Source organism: Carcharhinus amblyrhynchos, chromosome 9 (assembly GCF_965287045.1).
Source record: "Carcharhinus amblyrhynchos chromosome 9, sCarAmb.v2.hapA, whole genome shotgun sequence".
NCBI lineage: Eukaryota > Metazoa > Chordata > Chondrichthyes > Carcharhiniformes > Carcharhinidae > Carcharhinus > Carcharhinus amblyrhynchos.
Window position 1 is genome coordinate 42,713,976 of NC_137332.1, and position 22,242 is coordinate 42,736,217.

At 40.2% G+C, this 22,242-nt stretch overlaps 1 protein-coding gene across 13 annotated transcripts in view; it reads right to left on the bottom strand.

The window, feature by feature from the left end:
• The window catches only part of nfia (nuclear factor I/A), a 699,967-nt gene that overhangs the window by 211,440 nt on the left and 466,285 nt on the right, over window positions 1–22,242 (bottom strand). For 11 of the 13 annotated variants that reach the window (XM_080195530.1, XM_080195522.1, XM_080195531.1 and 8 more), the window contains exon 3: window positions 19,412–19,474. The exons of the other annotated variants lie outside the window; for them this stretch is intronic. In XM_080195530.1, the coding sequence (XP_080051656.1) occupies window positions 19,412–19,474 (63 nt within the window). The remainder of the gene's footprint in view (window positions 1–19,411; window positions 19,475–22,242) is intronic. 13 annotated transcript variants of the gene reach the window in all.

Genomic DNA, 22,242 nt, shown 5'->3' on the forward strand with positions numbered 1-22,242 from the left:
TCATCCCAGTTCTAAATGATCAGCCCCTTACCCTGAGGCCGTATTCCCGCGTTCAAGATTCTCCAGTCAGGGGAAACACACTCTCCATGATCCACACCACGAAGTCCCTTTGGAAACATTTATGTTTCAATGAGATCATATCTCATTCTTCTAAACTCCAGCCTGCAAGTGTATCACTTGCAACGCTCCTCAGTATGTCTCAGACATGGTGACCACTAATAATGCCGTTTCAGACCTACTCACCTATGTTCCAGTGCTGCCACTTCTACTACTATATATGTCTCTATCTCCTGCTAACCCCACATGCCTGAGCTCAATACAACTGCCTCTCTGCCTCATTGTTAGGCGCAGACAGGGACAGTTTACTATAAAAAATTCATCCTCTATTGGTCATGATTATTTTCCAGAAGCTTTGAAAAAATTGTTCCGAAGTTCCACCCGGATCTTGATAATGCCGGTTGAAAAGTTCACTTTGCTAAAAGTTTGAATGCTCTGTTTTAAAGGATTATAAATACAGTATATACACTGTTTCGTATATACATACAGAATAAGGGGCTGATCATTTAGAACTAAGGTGAGCAAAAATGTCTTCATTCCGAGGGCTTTGAATCTTTTAATTTCTCGGGCCTAGAGGGTTGTGAATGCTCTGTCGTTGAATCTATTTAAAGCTGAGATAGACAAATATTTGGTCCTGGGAAATCAAGGGAAATGGGGAGCTAGTGGGAAAGTGGAGTTATGGCAGTAGATCAACCACAATTATACCAAAAGGCAAAGCAGGCTCGAGGGGCCAGATAATGAAGTGTAATACTTCAGTACATATTCTGAAATATTAAGTAAAAATTTAAGTGCAAGCAGCTTGGTTCTCATTTAGTTATTACGATAATCCACACTTGAGCACCAAGTCCAGATTTGTGACTTAGATGTCGCAAAGGAAACAAAATGAAAATTGTGGCCATTTGGTTCGCTGAAAGTCAGATGCATTTCATGATATTAACAAAAGAATGCGAAAAACAAAATGTTGTCATGGAAGTCACGAAACATTCAAATTCATAGCAGATGAGGAGGTTGCATCAAGTTTAAAATGGGAAGAAAAGAAAACAAGACAAAACTGAGATAAAACACATCGAATATTGTTCAGATCGTGTTTGAACTTGAGTCTAAACATGCAAAATGGGCACATTGGTAAATCCAAACCATTCTGTCCTATTTACAGAGGATATTTGAATATCTCAGAGCTCATTTGTTAATTTCTTTCTCTAATTTTTATGACAAAGAAACAAATCTGGTTCCAAATGTTGTACAGACTACTCGCAGCTGAGAACTGATGCAAACCAGATGTTTTCCTTGTCATAATAAATATTATGTCTGTGTAATGTATAGTGTATAAGCACAATCTTTGGTGTTTTTCTGTAATAAATACTTCAGTGTATTAGAATATTTGTCAGGAAATTAATCCCAGCTGAGAACACCTGTCTTATCTGCAACCTTCAATTTGTAGAATCTTCAACACAATAGACTTACATAATTTTATAGCCATGGTCAATAATGCCACACTGCCGGAAAAGGATCGATAAAATTATCATTTGAAAAGATTATTAAAACAAACACGTTGGTCTGGAGCCTTGCTGTACCAAACACATTCTGTGACAGAGGGGGCAAGATATCAACTTGTGTTCATAATTTCATTAGTTTTGATCTTAGCCACAGAGGTACAAATTGGAAGCAAGATGCTTTTCCTTAGGGAGCAAGAAGGAAATAAATCAGAGTGAGGCAAACTGACCTCTGATGGTTTGGGGCACAGGCTTGGGATTAGCATTCGAAGAATGGAGGAGGAAGTTAGGAGTCTTTTCACACAGTCATTACCACAAGTGGCCACTGAGGCAGTGACTGTGACATCTTGCAAAAGAGAATTTAGATAAATATTTTACATGGAAGAACATGAAAGTGCATAGGAAAACAGAAAGAAAAAGAATGCTGTAGTGATTGCAAGGATTGGCAACCACCAGTTAGTATAACGAATGACAACAATTTGTTAATAGGCAGATAAGTAGATAGAATACTTTCACCATGTTAGCATATAGAAATCATAGAAACCCTACAGTGCAGAAAGAGGCTATTCAGCCCATCGAGTCTGCACTGACCACAATCCCACCCAGGCCCTATCCCTATATCCCTACATATTTTATCCGCTAATCCCTCTAACCTATGAATCCCAGGACACTAAGGGGCAATTTAGCATGGCCAATTAACCTAACCCGCATAACTTTGGACTGTGGGAGGAAACCAGAGCACCCAGAGGAAACCCACGCAGACACAGGAAGAATGTGCAAACTCCACACAGACAGTGACCCAAGCCAGGAATCGAACCTGGGTCCCTGGAGCTGCGAAGCAGCAGTGCTAACCACTGTGGTACCATGCTGCCCGAACAGCTCTATGTTCTACTCTGGCTGCAAAAGCCCATGGTCTGCACCAAGATCCCCATGTTTGTTCCCCGTTGCGTGACTGGGTCACATGGTCCTCCCGATAAACATCCCTTAAAGGGGCCAGTCACTACATCCCTCCCACTTTAAATCCCTTGTTATAGAATACATAAAAAACATAATCTCCCAAACAACAGCAATAATGAACATTTTTAATAGTTTATCAGAAAACCAGTCTATCAGGGAGCTTTCTTTTTCTTTGGGAGCTATGTAACTCAACTGGTTGTGATTCAACTGTAAGCATAGAAACTAGAAGCAGAAATAGGCCATGGATGATCATCAAATTCAATATCCTGATTTCCCCCCATATCTCTTGATCCTTTTAGCCCCAAAAACTATATTTTAATTTCTTCTTAAAATCAGACAACATTTTGGCCTCAACTACACTCTGTAGTTGTGAATTCCACACATTTACCACCCTTTGAGTGAAGACATTTCTCCTCACCCTGGTTTTAAAGTTACCCCTTATCCTCAAACTATGACCCCCCGTACTTCTGAACTCCCCCACCATTGGCAACATTCTTTCTGAATCTACCCTGTCTAACCTCATTAGAACTTTTTAAATTTCAATTAGATCTCTTCTAGCTCTACTAAACTGCAGTGAACATAATCCTAATGGCTGAGTCTCTTTCCATATGACAGACCTGCCATCCCAGTAATCAGCCTGGTAAACTTCACTGTACCCCCTCTATAGTAAGGACATCCTTCGTCAGGTAAGGACACCAAAACTGCACACAGTACTCCAGGTGTGGCCTCACCAACACCCTGTACAATTGCAGCAAAACATCCCTATCACTACACTCAAATCATCTCGCTATGAACATAAGAACATATAAACTAGGAGCGGGAGTAGGCATCTAGCCCCTCGAGCCTGCTCCACCATTCAATAAGATTGTAGTTGATCTTTTTGTGGACTCAGCTCCACTTACTCGACCGCTATCCATAACCCTTAATTCCTTTTCTGTTCAAAAATTTATCTATCCTCGCCTTAAAAACATTCAGTGAGGTAGTCTCAACTGTTTCATTGGGCATGGAATTCCACAGATTCACAATCCTTTGCGTGAAGAAGTTTCTCCTCAACTCAGTCCTAAATCTGCTCCCCTTTATTTTGAGGCCATGCCCCTTAGTCCTAGTTTCGCCCGCCAGTGGAAACAACTTCCCTGCTTCTGTCTTATTACTCCCTTCTTGTATGTTTCTATAAGATTTCCCTCATTCTTCTGAATTCCAATGAGTATAGCCCCAGTCTACTCAGTCACTCCTCATAAGCCAACCCTCTCAACTTCAGAATCAATCTCATGAATCTCCTCTGCACGCCCTCCAGTGCCAGTATATCCTTTCTCAAGTAAGGAGACCAAAAATGTACACAGTATTCCAGCTGTGGCCTCACCATCACCTTATACAGCTGCAACATAAACTTGCTGTTTTTAAACTCCATCCCTCTAGCAATGAAGAACAAAATTCCATTTGCCTTCTTAACTACCTGCTGCACCTACAAACCAACTCCTTGAGATTCTTGCACATGGACACCCAGGTCCCTCTGCACAGCAGCATGCTGCAATTTTTTTACCATTTAAATAATAGTCCATTTTGCTGTTATTCCTACCAAAATGGATGGCCTCACATTTACCAACATTGTACTCCATCTGCCAGACCCTCACCCATTCACTTAGACTATCTATATTCCTTTGCAGACTTTCAGTGTCCTCTGCACACTTTGCTCTGCCACTCATCTTAGTGTCATCTGTGAATTTTGACACACCACATTTGGTCCCCAACTCCAAATCATCTACGTAAATCGTAAACAATTGCGGTCCCAACACAGATCCCTGAGGCACACCACTAGTCACTGATCGCCAACCAGAAAAGCACCCATTCACGCCACTCTCTGCTTTCTGTCAATTAATCAATCCTCTATCCATGCTAATACATTACCCGTAATGAAGGCCAACATACCATTTGCCTTCTTTATTGCTTACTGTACCTGCACACCTACATTCAGCAACTGATGCGGGAGGACTCCAAGTTATCGTTGAGTATAAAGTTTATTTATTCGTCACAAGTAAGGCTTACATTAACACTGCAATGAAGTTACTGTGAAATTCCCCTAGCTGCCACAGCTCGGCACCTGTTCGGGTCAATGCACCTAACCAGCACATCTTTCAGAATGTGGGGGAAACTGCAGCACCCAGAGGGAACCCATGCAGACATGGGGAGAACATGCAAACTCCACACAGACAGTGACCCAAGCCGCAAATCCAACCCGGGTCCCTGGCGCTGAGAAGCAGCAAAACTATTCACTGTGCTACCATGCCACCTCTCTCTCAATTTACAGCCATTCAAGTAATAATCTGTCTTCCTATTATTGCTACTCAAGTGGACAACCTCACATTTATCCACATTATACTGCATGTGCCATGCAGATGCCCATACACACAGCCTGCCCAAGTCACTCTGAAGCATCTTTGATCCTCCTCATAGCTCACCCTCCCACCCAACTTTGTATCATCTGCAAATTTGGAGATAATACATTCGATTCCCTCTCCCAAATCATTAGTATGTAATGTAAACAGATGGGGTCCTAGCACAGATCCCTGTGGAACCCTACTGGTCACAGACTGCCAATCAGCAAAAGACCCATTTATGCCAACTTTTTGCTTCCTAACTGCTAACTAGCTTTCTATCCATCTCAAAGCATTACTTGCAATCCCATGTGCTTTAACTTTACATAGTAGTCTATTATATGAGACCTTGTTGAAAGCCTTCTGAAAGTCTAAATAAACCACATCCACTGGATCTCCTTGGTCAATTCCAGTGGTTACATCCTTAAAAAATTCCAATTGATTCATCAAGCATGATTTCCGTTTTATAAATCCATGCTGACTTTGTCTGATTATATCACTGCCTTCCAAATGCTGAGTTATGAAATCCTTGATAATAGCCTCTAGCAATTTTCCTAATACTGACGACATTAGGCTCACTAATGTGTTACTAACAGTTCCCTATTTTTTCTCTGCCTTTTTGAATAGCGGACTTACACTAGTTACCCTCCAATCTGTAGGAACTATTTCACAGTCCAAAGAATTTTGGAAAATAACCACCAATGGAACCACTATTTCTAGGGCCACTTCCTTAAGTATTCTGGCATGAAGTTTATCAGGACATGAAGATTTATCCACCTTCAATCCCATCAATTTCCTTAAAACCATTTCTCTACTAATGCTGATCTCCTTCAGCTCCTGAGTAAAACATATTTCTTTCAGCACTTGTGGTACATTATTCATGTCTTTCTTTGTGAAGAGTGAAGCAAAGTAAAATTTAATTCCTCAGATAATTCTTTATTCCCTGTTATAAATTCTCCAATTTCTGACTGCAAGGGGCCAATATTTGATTTCTTCAATCATTTTCTCTTTACATATTGATAGAAACTTTTAGTCAGTTTTTATGTTCCCCACTAGCTTACTTGCATTCTCCACTTTTCCCTTCATAATCAATCCCTTGGTCGTCCTTTGCTGAATTTTAAACTACTCCCAATCCTCAGGCCTATTGCTTTTTCTTGCCAATTTGTATGCTTCTTCCTTGAATCTAATTCCATCTCTAATTTCCCTTGTAAGCCATAGTCTCTTACAACACTTGCGCCAAACAGGAATAAACAACTTCTACAATTCACCTATTTGTTCTTTAAATGCCTGCCATTGCCTTTCCACTGTCTTCCTTTCAGTAATGTTTCCCAATCCAACATAGCCAATTCACGCCACATACCACCACAGTTACCTTTATTGAGATTCAGGACCTTGGTCTCACAATCAACTGCATCATTATCCATCTTGACAAAGTATGCTACCATATTATGGTCACTCATCCCCAAGGGTTCCCTCACAACTAGATTTGCAACTAATCCTTTCTCACTGCACAACACCCAATGTGAGATAGCCTGCTTCCTTGTTGGTTCCTTTACGTATTGCTCCAAAAAACCATCCGGTATGCATTCCAGAAACTCCTCCTCTATTGTACTGTGACTAATTTGACTCTCGCAACCTATATGCAGCTCAAAGTCGCCCATAAATCACAGATGTTCCTTTAACACATGCTGTCTGGAGAGGTAATTTTGGTTGGACTTGCTTCAATGGGCCTCACTTCTGGAATCTGCTTCTCACCTCCCATTATTTCCTCAGTTTCAATGGGAGCAGCATCTTGGCCTGCTGCTGGCTGATCAGCCACTTCATCCCTTGGACAAACACCACCAACACTTTCTGGCACAATTGGATCAGGCAATATCACTGACTCTTGGGATGGTTCCTCTTCCTCAACTGATCTAAGTGTTTCTTCACCAACTTATCCTGCACCTTCACCTCACGAAAACATGGCCCTGTCTTGACCACCACAATTTCTGAGACCCAATTTGGTCTGCTTCCAAAATTCTTCAAAAAGACCAGATCATCTATTTCACATGCTCTTTTTACTCTTGAGGAATCACAGGTCCAATTCTGACAAACCTGCCTTGCCTCCACTCTCGCTACCAAATTTGGAGATTCCAGATTCAACCCAGTCCTTAAGCATCGACCCATTAGCTGCTCAGCTGGAGCTATTCCAGTAGTAGTATGGAGGGTGGTTCTAGCAGAGAACATGCCATTTCTGTTTCTAATGAAGTAGATGTTTGCTTCTTTATACTGGTCTTGAGCGTTTGCACTACGCGTTCAGCCAGTCCTTTTGATGAGGGGTGATAAGGTGTCTTACAGATGTGTTTTATTCCACTGAAGGCCAAGACCCTCTGGAATTCACCACTTGAGAACACTGTCACATTGTCTGAGACAAGTACTTCTGGTATGCCATGGGTGATGAAACATTGGCGCAGTTTCTCAAGTGTGGCATGCAAAGTCCTGGACTTCATGTTGATTACCTCCATCCATTTCGAAAGGACATCCACTAACAAAAGGAACATCACGCCCATAAATGGGTCAATGTAATCCATGTTTATCCATGTCTGGCCTGGCCATTCCCATAGATGCAGGGGAACTGCAGCTGGTAGCTTTTGCTGGAACTGGCACTGATCACATTGTTCGACAACCCTTCCCATATTAGCATCGATGCAAGGCCACCAGATATAGCTTCTCACTAGTATTTTCTTTGCCATAATCAAATGGGCACTATGCAATCCTTCAAGCAATAACTCTATCACTCTCTCTCCCCAAAGGATGACGCCACCTTCACAACTGATTTCATGCTTCCTTGGCAGATAAGACTTCACTTTTGAAACACTCTCATCCCCCCATCCATGCAGTATCAAGGATTTAATCTTCAATAACAGGAAGTCTATTATTCCACTACTAAATTATTCGTGCTGCTACAAGTAAATAATCCAGAAAGTTTAAAGCCATTACAATCTCTTGCAGGATTACAGAGGGTGGAATTCTTTCAGGGAATAACAGATGATTTAAGGCATCGGCTATTGACCTTATGAGCCCCTATGGATCTCTCAGACCCATTTTCCATTGGATGGGTAAAAACATCCCCAACTCGATATGGTGACGCAAAAGTAAATACTATTTTTTTTTAAGAGGGGTCAAAATGTAGTAAATTTGAAAATTGAAGTATCTGCTTAACTTGGTTAAAACTTTTTCTTGTAGGGTTTTCCAGTGCCATCTTTGGCACTTCTTCAACAACACATGTACCAGAGTTGCAACATTGATCGACTTGGAAGGAAACACCCATTATCATCCCAAGGAAGGATCTGAGGTAGTCCTAGGGGATGGTGTCTCTTTAATTGCTTTCATTTTGTCCTCCATTTGGGGTATGACCTAATGATAACCAAGATAAGCTACTTCATCTGCTTGGAAGATGCAGTTTTTTTCCTTTTTAGGTCGCTCCTGCCTTTTGGACCCTCTTTAAAACTTTGTCCAAATTTGCCAAGTGCTCCTCCTTAATGGGCCCTATTAATAGGACGTTATCCAAATAAACAACAACTCTGGGCAAACCCTTCAGCAAGCGTGCCAACGAAACTCCAAATGGTAGATGTGTACATTGATACAGCCTTTCATTGTGACAGTCTTTTGATGCATCATCTAGTTCTAGCTGTTTATCAGTGTGGCTCATGGCCAATTTGGCATATCCCAGACCCCCAACCTTTGAATACAGGTCCTCTAATTTGGGTAGGGGCACCCTATCCAGATTTGCAACCTGTTTACCCTCAGCTTGTAGCCCCCACAGATACGAATGGTTTTGTCTGATTTAACAACAGGTACAATGGGTGCTGCCCATTTTGCAAACTATATGGGCCTGGTGATGCCCAAGTCTTCCAACAGTTTTAGACTCATTTCTACTTTTCATATTGATGCATAAAACACAGGTTTTGCTCTAAAAAATCTTGGTGTGGCTTCCGGGCCCTAGCTTGCACTCCCTTAATCTTTCTCAGTTCCTCATGAAATACCTCTTGGTACTTCCCAGTGACCTCATTTAGGCTCATTTTATCTTAAAGATCTCCAGCCAGCTCAGCTTAATCTCCCAGAACCAGTCATGTCTCATGAAACTCAGTCCTTGGCCCATCATCAGCTGTGCCGAATGCTGTCTGTAATTCACAGCGGTTGCAGTTATTCTTACTATGTTTATGGCTTCTCTGGTATACATAGATTGTCTTGCTGCAATTCTCATCAACTTCAGTGGTTGAACTCCATCTTTAAGATACCGGTAGATCTGTTTCCACAACCGTCACTGACGCCCCAGGCCTACCTTCGTCTTCAGGGCCAGCCATTCACTATCACCGTTACTGTGATGGGGGCTACCTTGACTACTTCCATATTGTTTAATGACATAACATGTTGTTCCCTCACTGGACTAACCTCCACACTATGCACTGGGGGTGGATTATTTACTCTGCTTGCACTGGGCTGGCCCTGCTTTCTTCTACATTTGTGCCTTAAATGATCTTTTGTTCTGCACCTGAAGCACTCTGCTTCTCGAAAACTGTACACTTCTGGGGAGTGACTTCCCATACATCAAAAGCATTCAGTGTTATACGAAAGCTGCTTAAATCTTTGGTATTTAGGGATTCTTCCTGCTTTTGTATTGAACTCAGTGCTTGAGCTTGACCCCTTGCCCAGTCTTCTGGTGCCATTACTACTTGTGGTTTCCTGCCCTAACTGGTGGACCTTGATGCTTTGCTTGTTTTGTAACTCCTGGGTGCTGTCCTTGGCACTCTCTATCATTACTGACATCTGCACTGCCTTCTTAAAAGTCAACTCAGACGATGACAACAGTTTCCTATGTATGGCTGCACTATTCACACCGCATACTAATCAATCTCTTAACCTGTCTTTCAAAGCTGACCCAAACACTCAGTGCTCTGCAACCTGCTTCAGCCTCACCACAAAGCTGCAATGGTCTGCCCTTAGACCCTCCCTGTTGAGTTAAACTTTGTACTGAGGACTTTGGGTAGTAATGCCTCTCTGCGTTTTGGGAGCATCCAAGGACATTAAGCTTCAGATCAAGTTATATGTCTGGGTCCCACATAAGGTAAGTAAAATGATTTTCTTCGTCTTCTCCCCCTTCTATTCCATTAGCACAAATAAGAATTATCCACCATCAAACTGTTAGTTTTACTTAGTTAGAGAAGTCTAGCATCTAGATTGAAGCTACATTAATATTGAAGTCACATTCTGCAGTTATGTATTCTGCTGTTTTAGTACAAGCTATAGCTAAACAGGAAAATTAGTCATTGCTTTTTAAATCCATAGTCCGCCTCTATTATAATTTGCCTGCTTTCTTCATTTACACTGCAATCACCTTGCATGGTATCTCCCTGATGATATCTGGACAGTTATCTTCAATGAAATTGAACAATTCTTACCTTATCCTATCGGGATATCTGGCAAACCACAGCAAAACAAAAAAATTTTCTGCTTGCTAGGGGCTCTGTTCGCCTGTCCTTATGCAGTAATGCTGCTGTGACAATACCATAACCCAGTTCCCAAGGCCAGGGTTATTTGTTATGAAACACAGGCTCCTAAACAAGACCCAAGAGGCATCCTGCAGTTGCAAGGCTGCAACTTCTGGTGAAAGCACTGCTACAGTGCTCAGTGACCCACATAGGAAGAGAAAGGAAGACTTGTTTTAGGCCTCTACTGAGGTCAAGGTTTAAAGAGATAGGTTTCTGTTGACTTGTACAGAGAGTGAGGAGGTCATTACTGAGCTTGTTCATTCTGTGACATGATGGTGCCCAAGGGACAACCACCAACATCCTCCTGGCACACTATGAGGCTGGTGGAGATAGTGCAGTAAGTAGGAGAATGGATTGCCTTCCAAGAACACTTGCAACATAATTTAAGTGCAACAGGCAGAGTAGAGATATCTGACGACGTTTCTAACAGGGTAGAAAAATTGACGTCAGAAATGTACTGCTGAGTTTCAATCCCTACTTTTGGCCCATGTTCTGCTGCTATCCTGCTCAAAACCCCAGCTGCAAGTGCCCAAATGACTCTTGCCAGAGGCTGAATGCTCACAGATCACCTTTCTATGATGTAACATTTCAGATTCAAGTTATTTGAGTTCTGTTCAAGCGTAATTAAAAAGAATTAGCTCTGCACAGAATTTGTATGTAATATATCTACTGCACGCTTTATTTTACGTGCAAGTTTATATAACCAAAGTTTTTATTTTTTCAAATTGAATCACAACATGTTTGAGTTTCCTTTTTATAAGTAAGGAATTTGAAAATAAGGTAACAATATTTCCATTTGGATCATCACAAAATTAATTTTCAGAATGTGCAACTTTACTTCTTGTGAACAATTGTCGGCTAACCTGTGGAGATTGTAGGAAATTGAATCCATGGAAAACTAGTGGTACAAAATTGAAACTAGATTCAATAATTAGGGGCAATGGTAGAAAGTTAAAGTTTTCTCAGTGTACATAACAGCTGTCATTAATTCAATTTCACCAGATCTTAAGTCATTTTATTGCATCAATCAACTAAGGGAGTTAAACCGACTGCAGCTGCTAAGCCTTTGCATAAAAAACAGAGAAATATTTTTCTTGTCTGAAGGTCTGGAAAGCCTCTTGAAGCAAGGACATTAGTTCTGAACTTGTGAAAAGTCAATGGCAAACTCCCAAAGAGAACATTTCTATCACTGTCTGAGTCCACACCCTCCACCTGCTGACAGTCAGTCATCTTTCAACTTGCTTTCCCATCATGCACCTTCCTGTTGGGAGGTGGACAGAGTCTTTAATTTGGGATTTCACCAGGGCTGATATCAATTCTGATTTCTGAATGCAAGAGTTTAATTTGAGCAACATGACTCCAATGAGGTCTGTTTTCTTCTTGGGAGGTGAAATGCTGTGCTTGCCTGCTGTGCTCCATCTAGTGGCCCTGCTGATTCAACTACCCTTATTCAAAGGGGCAGATCCAAGAGGCACATTAGGGTAAAGCTTTTGATTGATCAATATCAATAATTAGATCTTAACGCACTAGTATGGCATTCCCATGTATAATTTTTTTTGTGTAGACTTTTATCCTTTTAAAATTAACACATGTAGAAATGGCACACTCAGGAATAAAGAACTAGCACATACTCATACATGAACTTCACCAATACAAATTTCTATCCTACTGTCAGGGGTCTCAACCTCTCATTGGTCATCGAGGTATGGCTACCAGTTTCACTGCTTGAATTTGCAGACTGTCAGGCAGTTTGTTCATTTGAAAGATTGGCAATTCCATTCAAAATTAAATAAAAATATGAAAAAGTTTGACTGTTTATTCTTAAAGAGAGTTGCATTTTACATCTCTATTATTTTAGAACAAGTCATTTGGCAATAGTGTGTTGCAATTTACATGCAGAATAATGCAAGGGAGCAACAGTAAAAATTGGTTTCATTGTGATAGTCAGATGGTCACAAGTACTTATTATAAATGTTATCTGTGGGCTATAAATTAACTTACATTATTTTGTAATTTATCCAGGTTTGTTAACAGGGAAGAAGGGTTCTATTCTACCTGGCGGTTGCTTACTTTAGTATTACGTCTTGTTATATTCATGGTTAGTTGAATTTTGAAACAAAATCTTTTTACAGCAGAAAATGATTTGCATAAAATGAATGTCATAATTCCATTTTTCACTATTAGGTTCTTTTGATGTAATAATCATTACATTAAAAGTGGTGTTGCATATAAGTAATAACACACTAGCAACTGAGAAACCTTTAAGAAACATTTAACCTGAGAAACACTGCATTACTTGTGAGGCTCTCAGCGCAATAGTGTTATAATTTTTGAGCAACATAACATAATTACAAAATGTTAAGGTTTACACTGCAATATATTTACATGAACAACATCTTGCAATTGTATAACACTTTTAACAGAGAATAAATGATCCAAGGTGTTTCATAGAGTGTATAGAAACATTATGGATGCTGACCTAAAATAATAATAGGAATGGACAAAAGCTTTGCCACAAAGGCAATATTTATTGTAATACGGTAACCAACTTATTCTGTCTATTTATATACCTGTAAATAATCGAAGGCTCCTTGCATATGCATCTTTGTTTACTTTTATTCACTTTGTTAATTACAAGCAATCAAACAATGACATGGTTGCGACTTTGAATTATCTCAGTTTGTGGCTCTAATTTGCAGCCAGTGGCAGCCAATATGTCTCCTCATTTCTTTGCCAAATTGGTTACTGGAGCAAGCTGGCCACTCTAGAGAATAAATGACATGCTCATTTGCTTTGTGGTAAGGATTGTCTCCTGTTGGATGAACCATGAGTCATCTGTAACCCCGGCGCTGGATATTTCCAGGTCCTCTTAATTGAAGGTGGGGGGGAGCTCCAGAATTACAATGTGGACATAGTTGCCAACTGTCCATATTCAGAATGAACAGCTTGTTTTTTGGATCTCCATTCATTCCGTTTGCACAGGGGCTGGCTAAGTAGCGTTTCTGGCTGTTGGCTGAATTCGTTCGATAAAGTATGGTAATTATCTTCCTCTGTGCCTGCACAGCAGCATATTGCCTGCCATTTATCTATGGCTTTGGCGATGTTTTGAATCAATAACCTGGGAGAATTTTTATGCGGTATTACTAAGGTTTTACTGAGGTGCACTGATGGAGGTACAGGAGGGAGCTGAGGCCTCACATCTTGAGACCTGACAAGTCCATGACCAATATGCCACATACTAGTTCAAAGGAACAGATTTCAGTTAAAAGCAAACTGCCAAGAATAAAAACCAGTATTGCATACAACTCCAAACCAGAGCATTGGGAACCTTACTATTATTTCTTCTTATAAACTGATTAACTTTATGCCAGTTGCACTACAAATAAAGACAGGCATCTGCAATACCTACAGTAAACTGACAAAGAAACTAAGGCCTTAAATGTCAATATAATAAAATAGCCAATTTCTTACCTAAGATGGGGAAAGATAAAAGCTTAGTGACTGTGACATTCAGCTCAATAAAATGATAACAACATTGTGGAGATATTCTTTCGGGTGATTTGATTCCAAATTTAGTCATGCCACATAAGAACATAAGAAACATAAGAAATAGGAGCACATGACAGTTATGCAATTTAGTTTCTTCAATAAGGCTTTACCCTTAACCTCTTTTGATTTTTTTTCTGTGTTTATTTGTTTGCCAACTCAAGTCTCATAGCATTTCTCATATTGTGAGAATTTCTTCTTTCCAACCTCGAAGAGGTCATACCTGAAATGCTGTCTTCTCTTTGTCTCACTGTGTTACAGTGATGATTGGACTCATGCAGCTGCTAACCAGAATCAGTTTCCTGATCACTGGGCTATAATCTTGGAACTCTCTCCCTGATAGCACTGCAGGTGAACCACAGAAGTTCAAGACGGCAGCCACCATCAACTCCACTGGGGCAATTAGGGATGGACAATAAATGCAGGCCTGGCCAGCAATGCTCACATCACAAGATTGAATAAAAGAAAACTGGTGTTTTAGCCTGGAGTGCCGACATACTTGCATATTTGTTATTTTCCATTTAACCCACAGCAATAGAAATAGGTGGATCTCACAATAAAAACTGAATGATGCTCATTCATATGTTGTACATAAAATAAAACCATTTGTTGCTTTGCAATTGTATCCTATCTTGCTAATGTTCTTTTCAGTCCATGTTCCACAAATTTATGTGAAAATCTCTGAGTTACATTACCACTGAACTAACTATCAGGCAATAAAAAAGGGACAGTTTGAATAGTAGGCAACATACTGTCTGCTTGCAAAAGCAGGGGTGATGCTGCATTCGAGAAAATATCCAGCACAAAACCTGAAAATCGGCAACTACCAACCTCGCATACTTCAGCTTGTCATTCCACAAAAAGATTAACATAAGAATTGGAAGCAGGTTGTTTGTTTATTGACAATAAACAGCACTGAGTTGGGTACATGAATAGGGAAGGAATAGAGAGATATGGTCCAAGTAAGGGCAGCAGGTTTTTTTTAAAGAGTATCATGATAGGCAGAGGCTTGGAGGGTCAAAGGGCCTGTTTCTCTGCTGTACTTTTCTTTGTTAAAATGAAGTATTATTGAGCAGGAAATCACATGCAGGTCAGAGCCTATGAAAACTGCCCTTTTAAAATCCAGGCAATTCAGCGCTATTTACTCTTATAGTTCTTATGGCTTTATTTGCTCAATTTGAATTTTCTGGGCTCGTTTTGCGCAAAGGAATCATCTTCAAGTGTTTTTATCTCATTGTTGGGCAAAACCTAATCAGAACACCAAGACTTGTTGGTATTACTAAGTTGAGATAGATGTAAATTGATGAGAGCACTGATTTAAACATACCCATGTATCCCACAAAGACAAAGTAATGGATGTCCTGTTTTACAGAGGAGAGAATAGTTGGCAGTGGCTGTAAGGTAGTTATCTGAAATCTGTGGGTTCAACTGATATATTAAACCTTCTCTCCCATGGGTTATGACGTAATTGGAAGTGCGCAATTAAATTACTGCCTTGTAACCTCACTGCTAACCATCTACTCTCCTCAGTTTATTACCCATCTTCTAATATTAGAGAAGCAAGCATTAGTAACAGAAAGTGGACACAGGAAGCATTAGGCAATCACTGCAAGTGGATTAGTTTTGACCAATCACTCGAAAAAGAACCTACAATTGCAAGCTCAATGTTTAGAAGATATAGAATTCAGTGTGAATTCTGTTCTACAAAGCACAGATGTCCTGTATATTTCCTTACTTGCAAATTAGGTGAAAATTGCACCTTTTACCCAGTCAGTGATTAAATGAAACATTTATGTATTGTTAAAATTGCCCTCCTGGGGGAAACTTAATAATGAAAGCTGAATAAAAAGTAAAAACCCCACCTAATCAATGCACAGGAAAACATATGCATAAAGCCATTAAACAAAACTTTCAGATATGCAGATAAGTTCATATTCTATATCCACTGCCAGAATAACCAATATTACATTGCAAAAAGCAAATCTGTCACCTTTGTTTTGCTTTGCATTTTAACTGGTTTAAGAATTAATTGATATTCTGCACTAAAAGTCACAGATGAAGCATTTTTTTAAAGTTTCTCACTTTCTCCAATTGCCTCTCTGCTTGTTTCACACTCTGCAATACTTATAGTTTCTCTGCCTGTTTATTTTTTAAACTTTTGGTGTCTCCATTTTTTTCTGTTGTATTGATCTGATTCACATTCCTTCAGTGGTAAGCACTTCTGCCTCACAGTGCCAGGGACCAGGACCAGGGGTTCAATTCCGGTCTCGGGTCCCTGGCTGTGTGGAGCTTGCACATTCTCTCCACCCCTGCATGGATTTCCTCTGAGTGCTCTAGTTTCCTCCCACACTCCAAAGATGTGTGGGTTAGAGGGATTGGTGATGCTAAATTACCCTTTAGTGTCAGGGAGTCTAGCAGTATAAATATGTGAGGTTATGGGGTTAGGGCCTAGTAGGATTGTTGTTGGTGCAGGCCTGATGAGCCTAAAGGCCTCCTTCTGCGTCGTAGGATCCTATGATTCTATGATACTACTGATCTTTGTTCTCAGTTTTACTCCTTCCCTATTTCTGTCATTCCTCCACATACATGTATCACACATTAGACAAACACTAACAGCAACATCCAGAGGTTCACAGTCCAGTCCACTTCTATCATATAGATAACAGATACAGTAGGTGTGGAACCAAGAAATGGGGAGAGAGAGGCAAATGTGGAAAAATATATAAATTGAACATATTTACTGTCATGTCAAATTAAGTTGGGTCGTAAAACTGAAGGCCAACGCCATTGTTGTTAGCACTGTAAAGTATGATATTTTCTCACTGACTCTTCATTTCATCTTCCATGATCAAATTCATATTGCAGTTCAGTTAGTGTTCTAACAATGTTCTATGATTGCACATCTTTAACAAAATGTGCAAAACATAAACATACTAGTGAGATCTACCTGCAGAATTTCTATATGCTCCCATTTAAAAAAAACACATACAGATCAACAGTGTGCAATTTTGTAGGTCTGCATTTCAATAACATCAGACTCAAGAATAGCTTCTTCCCTGCCACCATCAGACTTTTGAATGAACCTACCTCATATTAAGTTGATCTTTCTCTACACCCTAGCTATGGCTGTAGCACTACATTTTGAATCCTCTCCTTTCCTTCTCTATGTACTGTATGCTTTGTCTGTACAGTGTGCAAGAAATAATACTTTTCACTGTAAACTAATACATGTGACAAAAATAAATCAAATCAAATCAAGAAGCTGTAAGCATCAACATATTGGTGCCTCTTTTTTACTGATCAATCTCATCTACTGCTTTGCTCACCATATTCTTCGTTTTCCGGAAGTTTCTATTGTGTCCAATTGAAATATCCATTGGACTAAATATGACAATGGTTATAAGTAAACTGCGTGTTACATAATCTCCTCAAGATCTAAGTTTCAGTGTCTTGCAGGATCTACATAAAGTTACAACAGAATTTATTTACTAAGTTTCATAACAGTTCGGACCTTAGTAGGTTGAAAGCTTGTTTAGCTATTTATATAAACAAAAGTCACAACACAGTCCATTTATTAGCTTACACACACATCCTGTATGTTAAATGCAACAAAAATTCAAATGTTAAGCACAGCTAGGTTTCAAAAATTCTTCTTGCGCAGATTTTTGCTATGGTTATTTTTTTCCCCCAACTGACTTTAATCTTAAACATGATCAGCAAAGACATACCAATAATGAATGCTAATACAGCTGGAAAATTAATTTGTGATTGTCCATGTAAGTGCGATACTGAAGTGAGCTTATAATTTATCACTCAAGAAGCTAATGGTGATATGCACAACTGTTACACTGTGCCTCAGAGAATTCAACACCCTTCCACCCACCCATTTCCTGTGGGTAACCTTTCAGACTGAACACCAAGAATTTTGCTATCTAAATATAGCTGACGGAAAAACACATTTCTCTACAAGCGACATTTATTTAACTGTACTGTACAGAGGGCTGACTGAATTATTGTATTAATATTTGAAAGTGAAACTGCCTACTCAGAATTATACCAATGTCCACTTGAAGCCTTCACTCCCGTGGCAATTTTGAAAGCTTAAGCACAACATTTTTCAATTTTAATAATGCTTTCACAGTTAATCAGAATGATATTCATATTTCTCAGGTTTGCAATCTACAACAAGGTGCAAGGACTACTGTACTACTGAACTGAAGATTACTGCAAATCAGGTGAACTATCTGAGGATAAAGAAGAGTTCACGCCTGTCTCAAATACATCCTCATCCACCATCATTACCATAGATCATGTGGTAAGATTAGATATTGAAAGCAATTCCTTCACCTGAAAAGAAATTCCAAAGTGAATAACGAACAACAGCCTTGTCTTTCACAGCAACTTAGTGTGGGTATTAATTGAATTCACTGCAAGGTCCTGGTTGATATTTCTTCTGAGCTTTTTAATGGGCAGACTCAATGTTGTAACGGATTACCACAAAAACTCTCCACTACAAAGATGACATTCTGGCTTTCATAGCAAGTTTAAGCTGAAGATAATGGTCTACTACAGAGAAGATTTCTTTCAAGTTTCTATCTTATATTTTCAGTACCAGGTACCAATCAATAGGTGATCTACCTGAATGAACACCTTAATGCTCAGTCATGCTAATGCTTGCAGACCTGGGGTGGAATTTTCCCATCCCTCCCTCCACAGGAATCGTAGTGGGCAAGACACGAACCATGGAAGGTCCATTGACCTTGGACGGGATTTTACGGCAATGAGGCGAGCGCGGCCGGAAAATCCCACTCCTGGAATCAGAAGCCTTGCTGGAAAATCTGAACTCGTAAAGGCTTGATGTTGTTGAATAGAATTGCTGGAGCTCATTAAAACTGATAGCATTTAGTGCAACTGCACTCATTCTTTTGCCTGCCATCGATGTTGATGCAGTGTTGAATGTGTCCTTGCATAAAATGCATTCCACGTTGATGTGAGGTGCTCAGTGGTTAAGAAACTAAACTGGTATGTTTTCTTATTCCATAGACGGAAGGTCTTTATATCTCACTGAAGAAAAAGACTTCAAATTAAAGAATCAGACCTGCAGCGCATCAAACTTGTTTTTTTGTTTCTTTTAAGCTTGGGTTGGCTTTGACACAATATTCAAAGCTAACATCACCAAGGACACTGGCTGACAGTCACTGAATATAAAAATGCAGTATTCATTGTTAGCTAACATACCTAATGTCAAAGACTTCAAAAGAAACTTTACTATATTTAGGTCTTTTATTTAGAACCACCAATTTAATTCCTACAATCAATTCCCTAATGGTTTAAGAGCAAATTGTTACAACACTTAGAAAAACACAGTTTAGTTTTTAAAGGACAGCTGTTCTTCAGCAGAGTTTATGTAGTGAATACTGCTGCGGTGTATCTTTCATGTCAAATTAATACATACCATTTTCTGGCTGGTCCTTGATATCCTCACTTTCCTGGCTAGGACTTTCAGACTGACCTGAATCTGAAAGACAGAAAATATAAGCCGACCTATTAGAATAGATCATGGAAACTTCGTTGTAGAATCAGACCCTGTGTCACTGACAGTTGCATGTCCAAGCTATCTATTCTTATTTCTCTTCTTTCCCCAAAGCCTTCACTATTTTATATCTTTAAATGTTTATCTTATTCTCTACTAAAGATTGGCAGGAAGAATTTTCCAAGAACATCAATGGCTTCTAGAATGGCATCTAACAGTGCCTCAATAGTGTTTAAAACAAGACATTTTCACAAGGCTTTCAAAACCTGTTGCAAACTATTAAATTCGGGATGATATGAATTAGTAACATCTCAGAAACTATGCCCTCACCCGGAGGCTGCAAATAATGGGTGTCTTTAATGGAGAGTGTCAGGAAATCGTCCTTAGCTCCAATTCGTAGAATCATGGAATCACAGAATTCCTACAGTGCAGAAAGAGGCAGTTCAGCCCATCAAGCCTGTACCAACAGCAATCCCACCCAGGTCCTATCCCTGTGACCCCATGCACTTACCCTGCTAATCCCCCTGACACTAAAGGGCAATTTACCCTGGTCAATCCACCTAACCAGCACATCTTTGGACTGTGGGAGGAAACCGGAGCACCTGGAGGAAACACATGCAGGCACAGGGAGAATGTGCAAACACCACACAGACAGCCATCTGAACCAGAATTGAACCTAGCTTCCTGGCAATGTGAGGCAGCAGTGCTAATCACTGTGCTGCCCTTAATTTCTTAATGTGAGTATGTTACCTTTGCTATTGCAAGCCCCATGCAGACAGAATCTAGTCCCTTTGAGGCAAAAGTTGCCGTGAGAAGAGATTCACTTCCTCTCTAAGGTTCATGGTGAACTAATCCAAGCATTCGCCTTTCTTTCATTTAATATGAGGCCCCATGGTACAAACGGAATTAACGGGAATACTGCTTGAACATTGCTATGGTGCAAACTTTCCACTGAGAAAGTGGTAAAGGTATTTCCCTGAGAAAACATGTCTCACTCATTGATCCAATAATAAATTACCTCTAGATTATCAAAGACGCTGTGCCCTGTGGTGGCCTGAAAGGATACTGTTTCACAAAAGCTTAATGCTGTAGTAACCTTGACAGCCATGGGAGTCTTCTTCCAATCCTCAAAGTTTTACACAAGGGACACAGGTCACACAGCTTTAAGTGGAAGGAGGGCACCAAAGATAGCTTTCCTCTGTCATGCAGAACGGTGCAGTTTGTAAACATGGGCTCTTCAGCATCAATATTACTGAGGTATATTTTGATTTGAAGATGCAAGCATTGAAAATCTATAAGAAAGGATCCCAGTGATTATGCTGGTGTTTTCACCCATCATCGCTCTCCATTGCCGGAGTTTGTGACCTCAGTATGTGTTAGGACCAAAAGAAGCAAGTACCACTACACGTGGATCACTAACCTGAAAACAGAACCTCCGACTATATTTTGGGGCCAGATGCCAAGAACCACACCTGCCCCAACTGCTTTGCCCCCCATCAACTCCCACGCAGGCTTCCATCAGCCTGACTTATAAAGGAGCCAATATCAATTTTTTTTTAAAAAAGACTGATGTACTCTTTCAGCACCAGATTCTGATGAAGTTTGCTTCTGCTGCCAGCTTCACTCATCTCACTTGACATATGAGACCTCATCTCACTTGGCATACAAGACATCATAGCATCCTGATGGAGTTGGGGGAATCTCCACCCTTGTGAAAGATTGTCAATGACTGTGCCCCTTAAAAAGGCATGTTAGAGAATCTGTTTATAAGTAAAGTCTATCAATGTGCGCTCGAATTACAATGTTAGACTGGCTAGAGCCCCACAGACTTTTTGGGCTATTGTCTCCCCTATCCAAACATGCGCCAGCACCAAACCATCAAAAATAATTCCTATCCTCCCAAAATATGTGCAACTTAATTAATTAAGAAGGCATCGAGGAAGTACGGCTTTACACAAATCCAGATTAAGAAGGGAAATAAAAGTTTTGAATAATTTCTGTGAAGAAGCAGCAAATACATCAGTACTTCGCTATTAAGAAGCAACCCAAAGCCGGCCTATATTGTTTAGCAATCACCTACTCATTTTATGTGGACAAGGTGAATTCTGTGGGTGAAGCAATTTAAGTAACATTCAAAATAAATTAGGTCTCCACATACATAATTTGGCTTCATTCTGGCCTCCAAATGCACACATTGCACAATGCAGCACACAGCAAGTCAAGCATGCAAGCATTTACCCTCAAAACCAAGTACCTCCCTCTCAGGCAGCATACCATGATCACCTACCCCTCCCAACCATGCCCGCTGCCAGAAACACTCAACTGCTGGGGAGACAGCACACAAAATGGGTTTGAGACACAGAACAGAAATAAAGGATTACCTTTAACCTTCCGCTATCAAACAGCTGTGTGCCTTTGAAGTTTTGTAGCACAGTTTAAAAGATCATGACATCAAGATATCATCAAACTAACACATGAACATCTTTAACCACAAACAAGTAGAAAGATCCAATATCTCAACCATCTTACCATTATTCGGCAGCAGTCAACAATCAAGGCTCTGCGGGACCCAGCTTCCTTGTTTAAGTTTATACAGTGGAATCCAAAATCTGCCCTTCTCGGTCTCCACCAGTGCTGCTTCAACTCAGATGCTGACTCATGTTAGGAAATGATTCCCTGTGCACGTGAAGCCTTCTTCTATTTGACAGTCAATGTCAGCAGGGTACTGGGCTGTGAAAAGCTTTGCAGCTCTG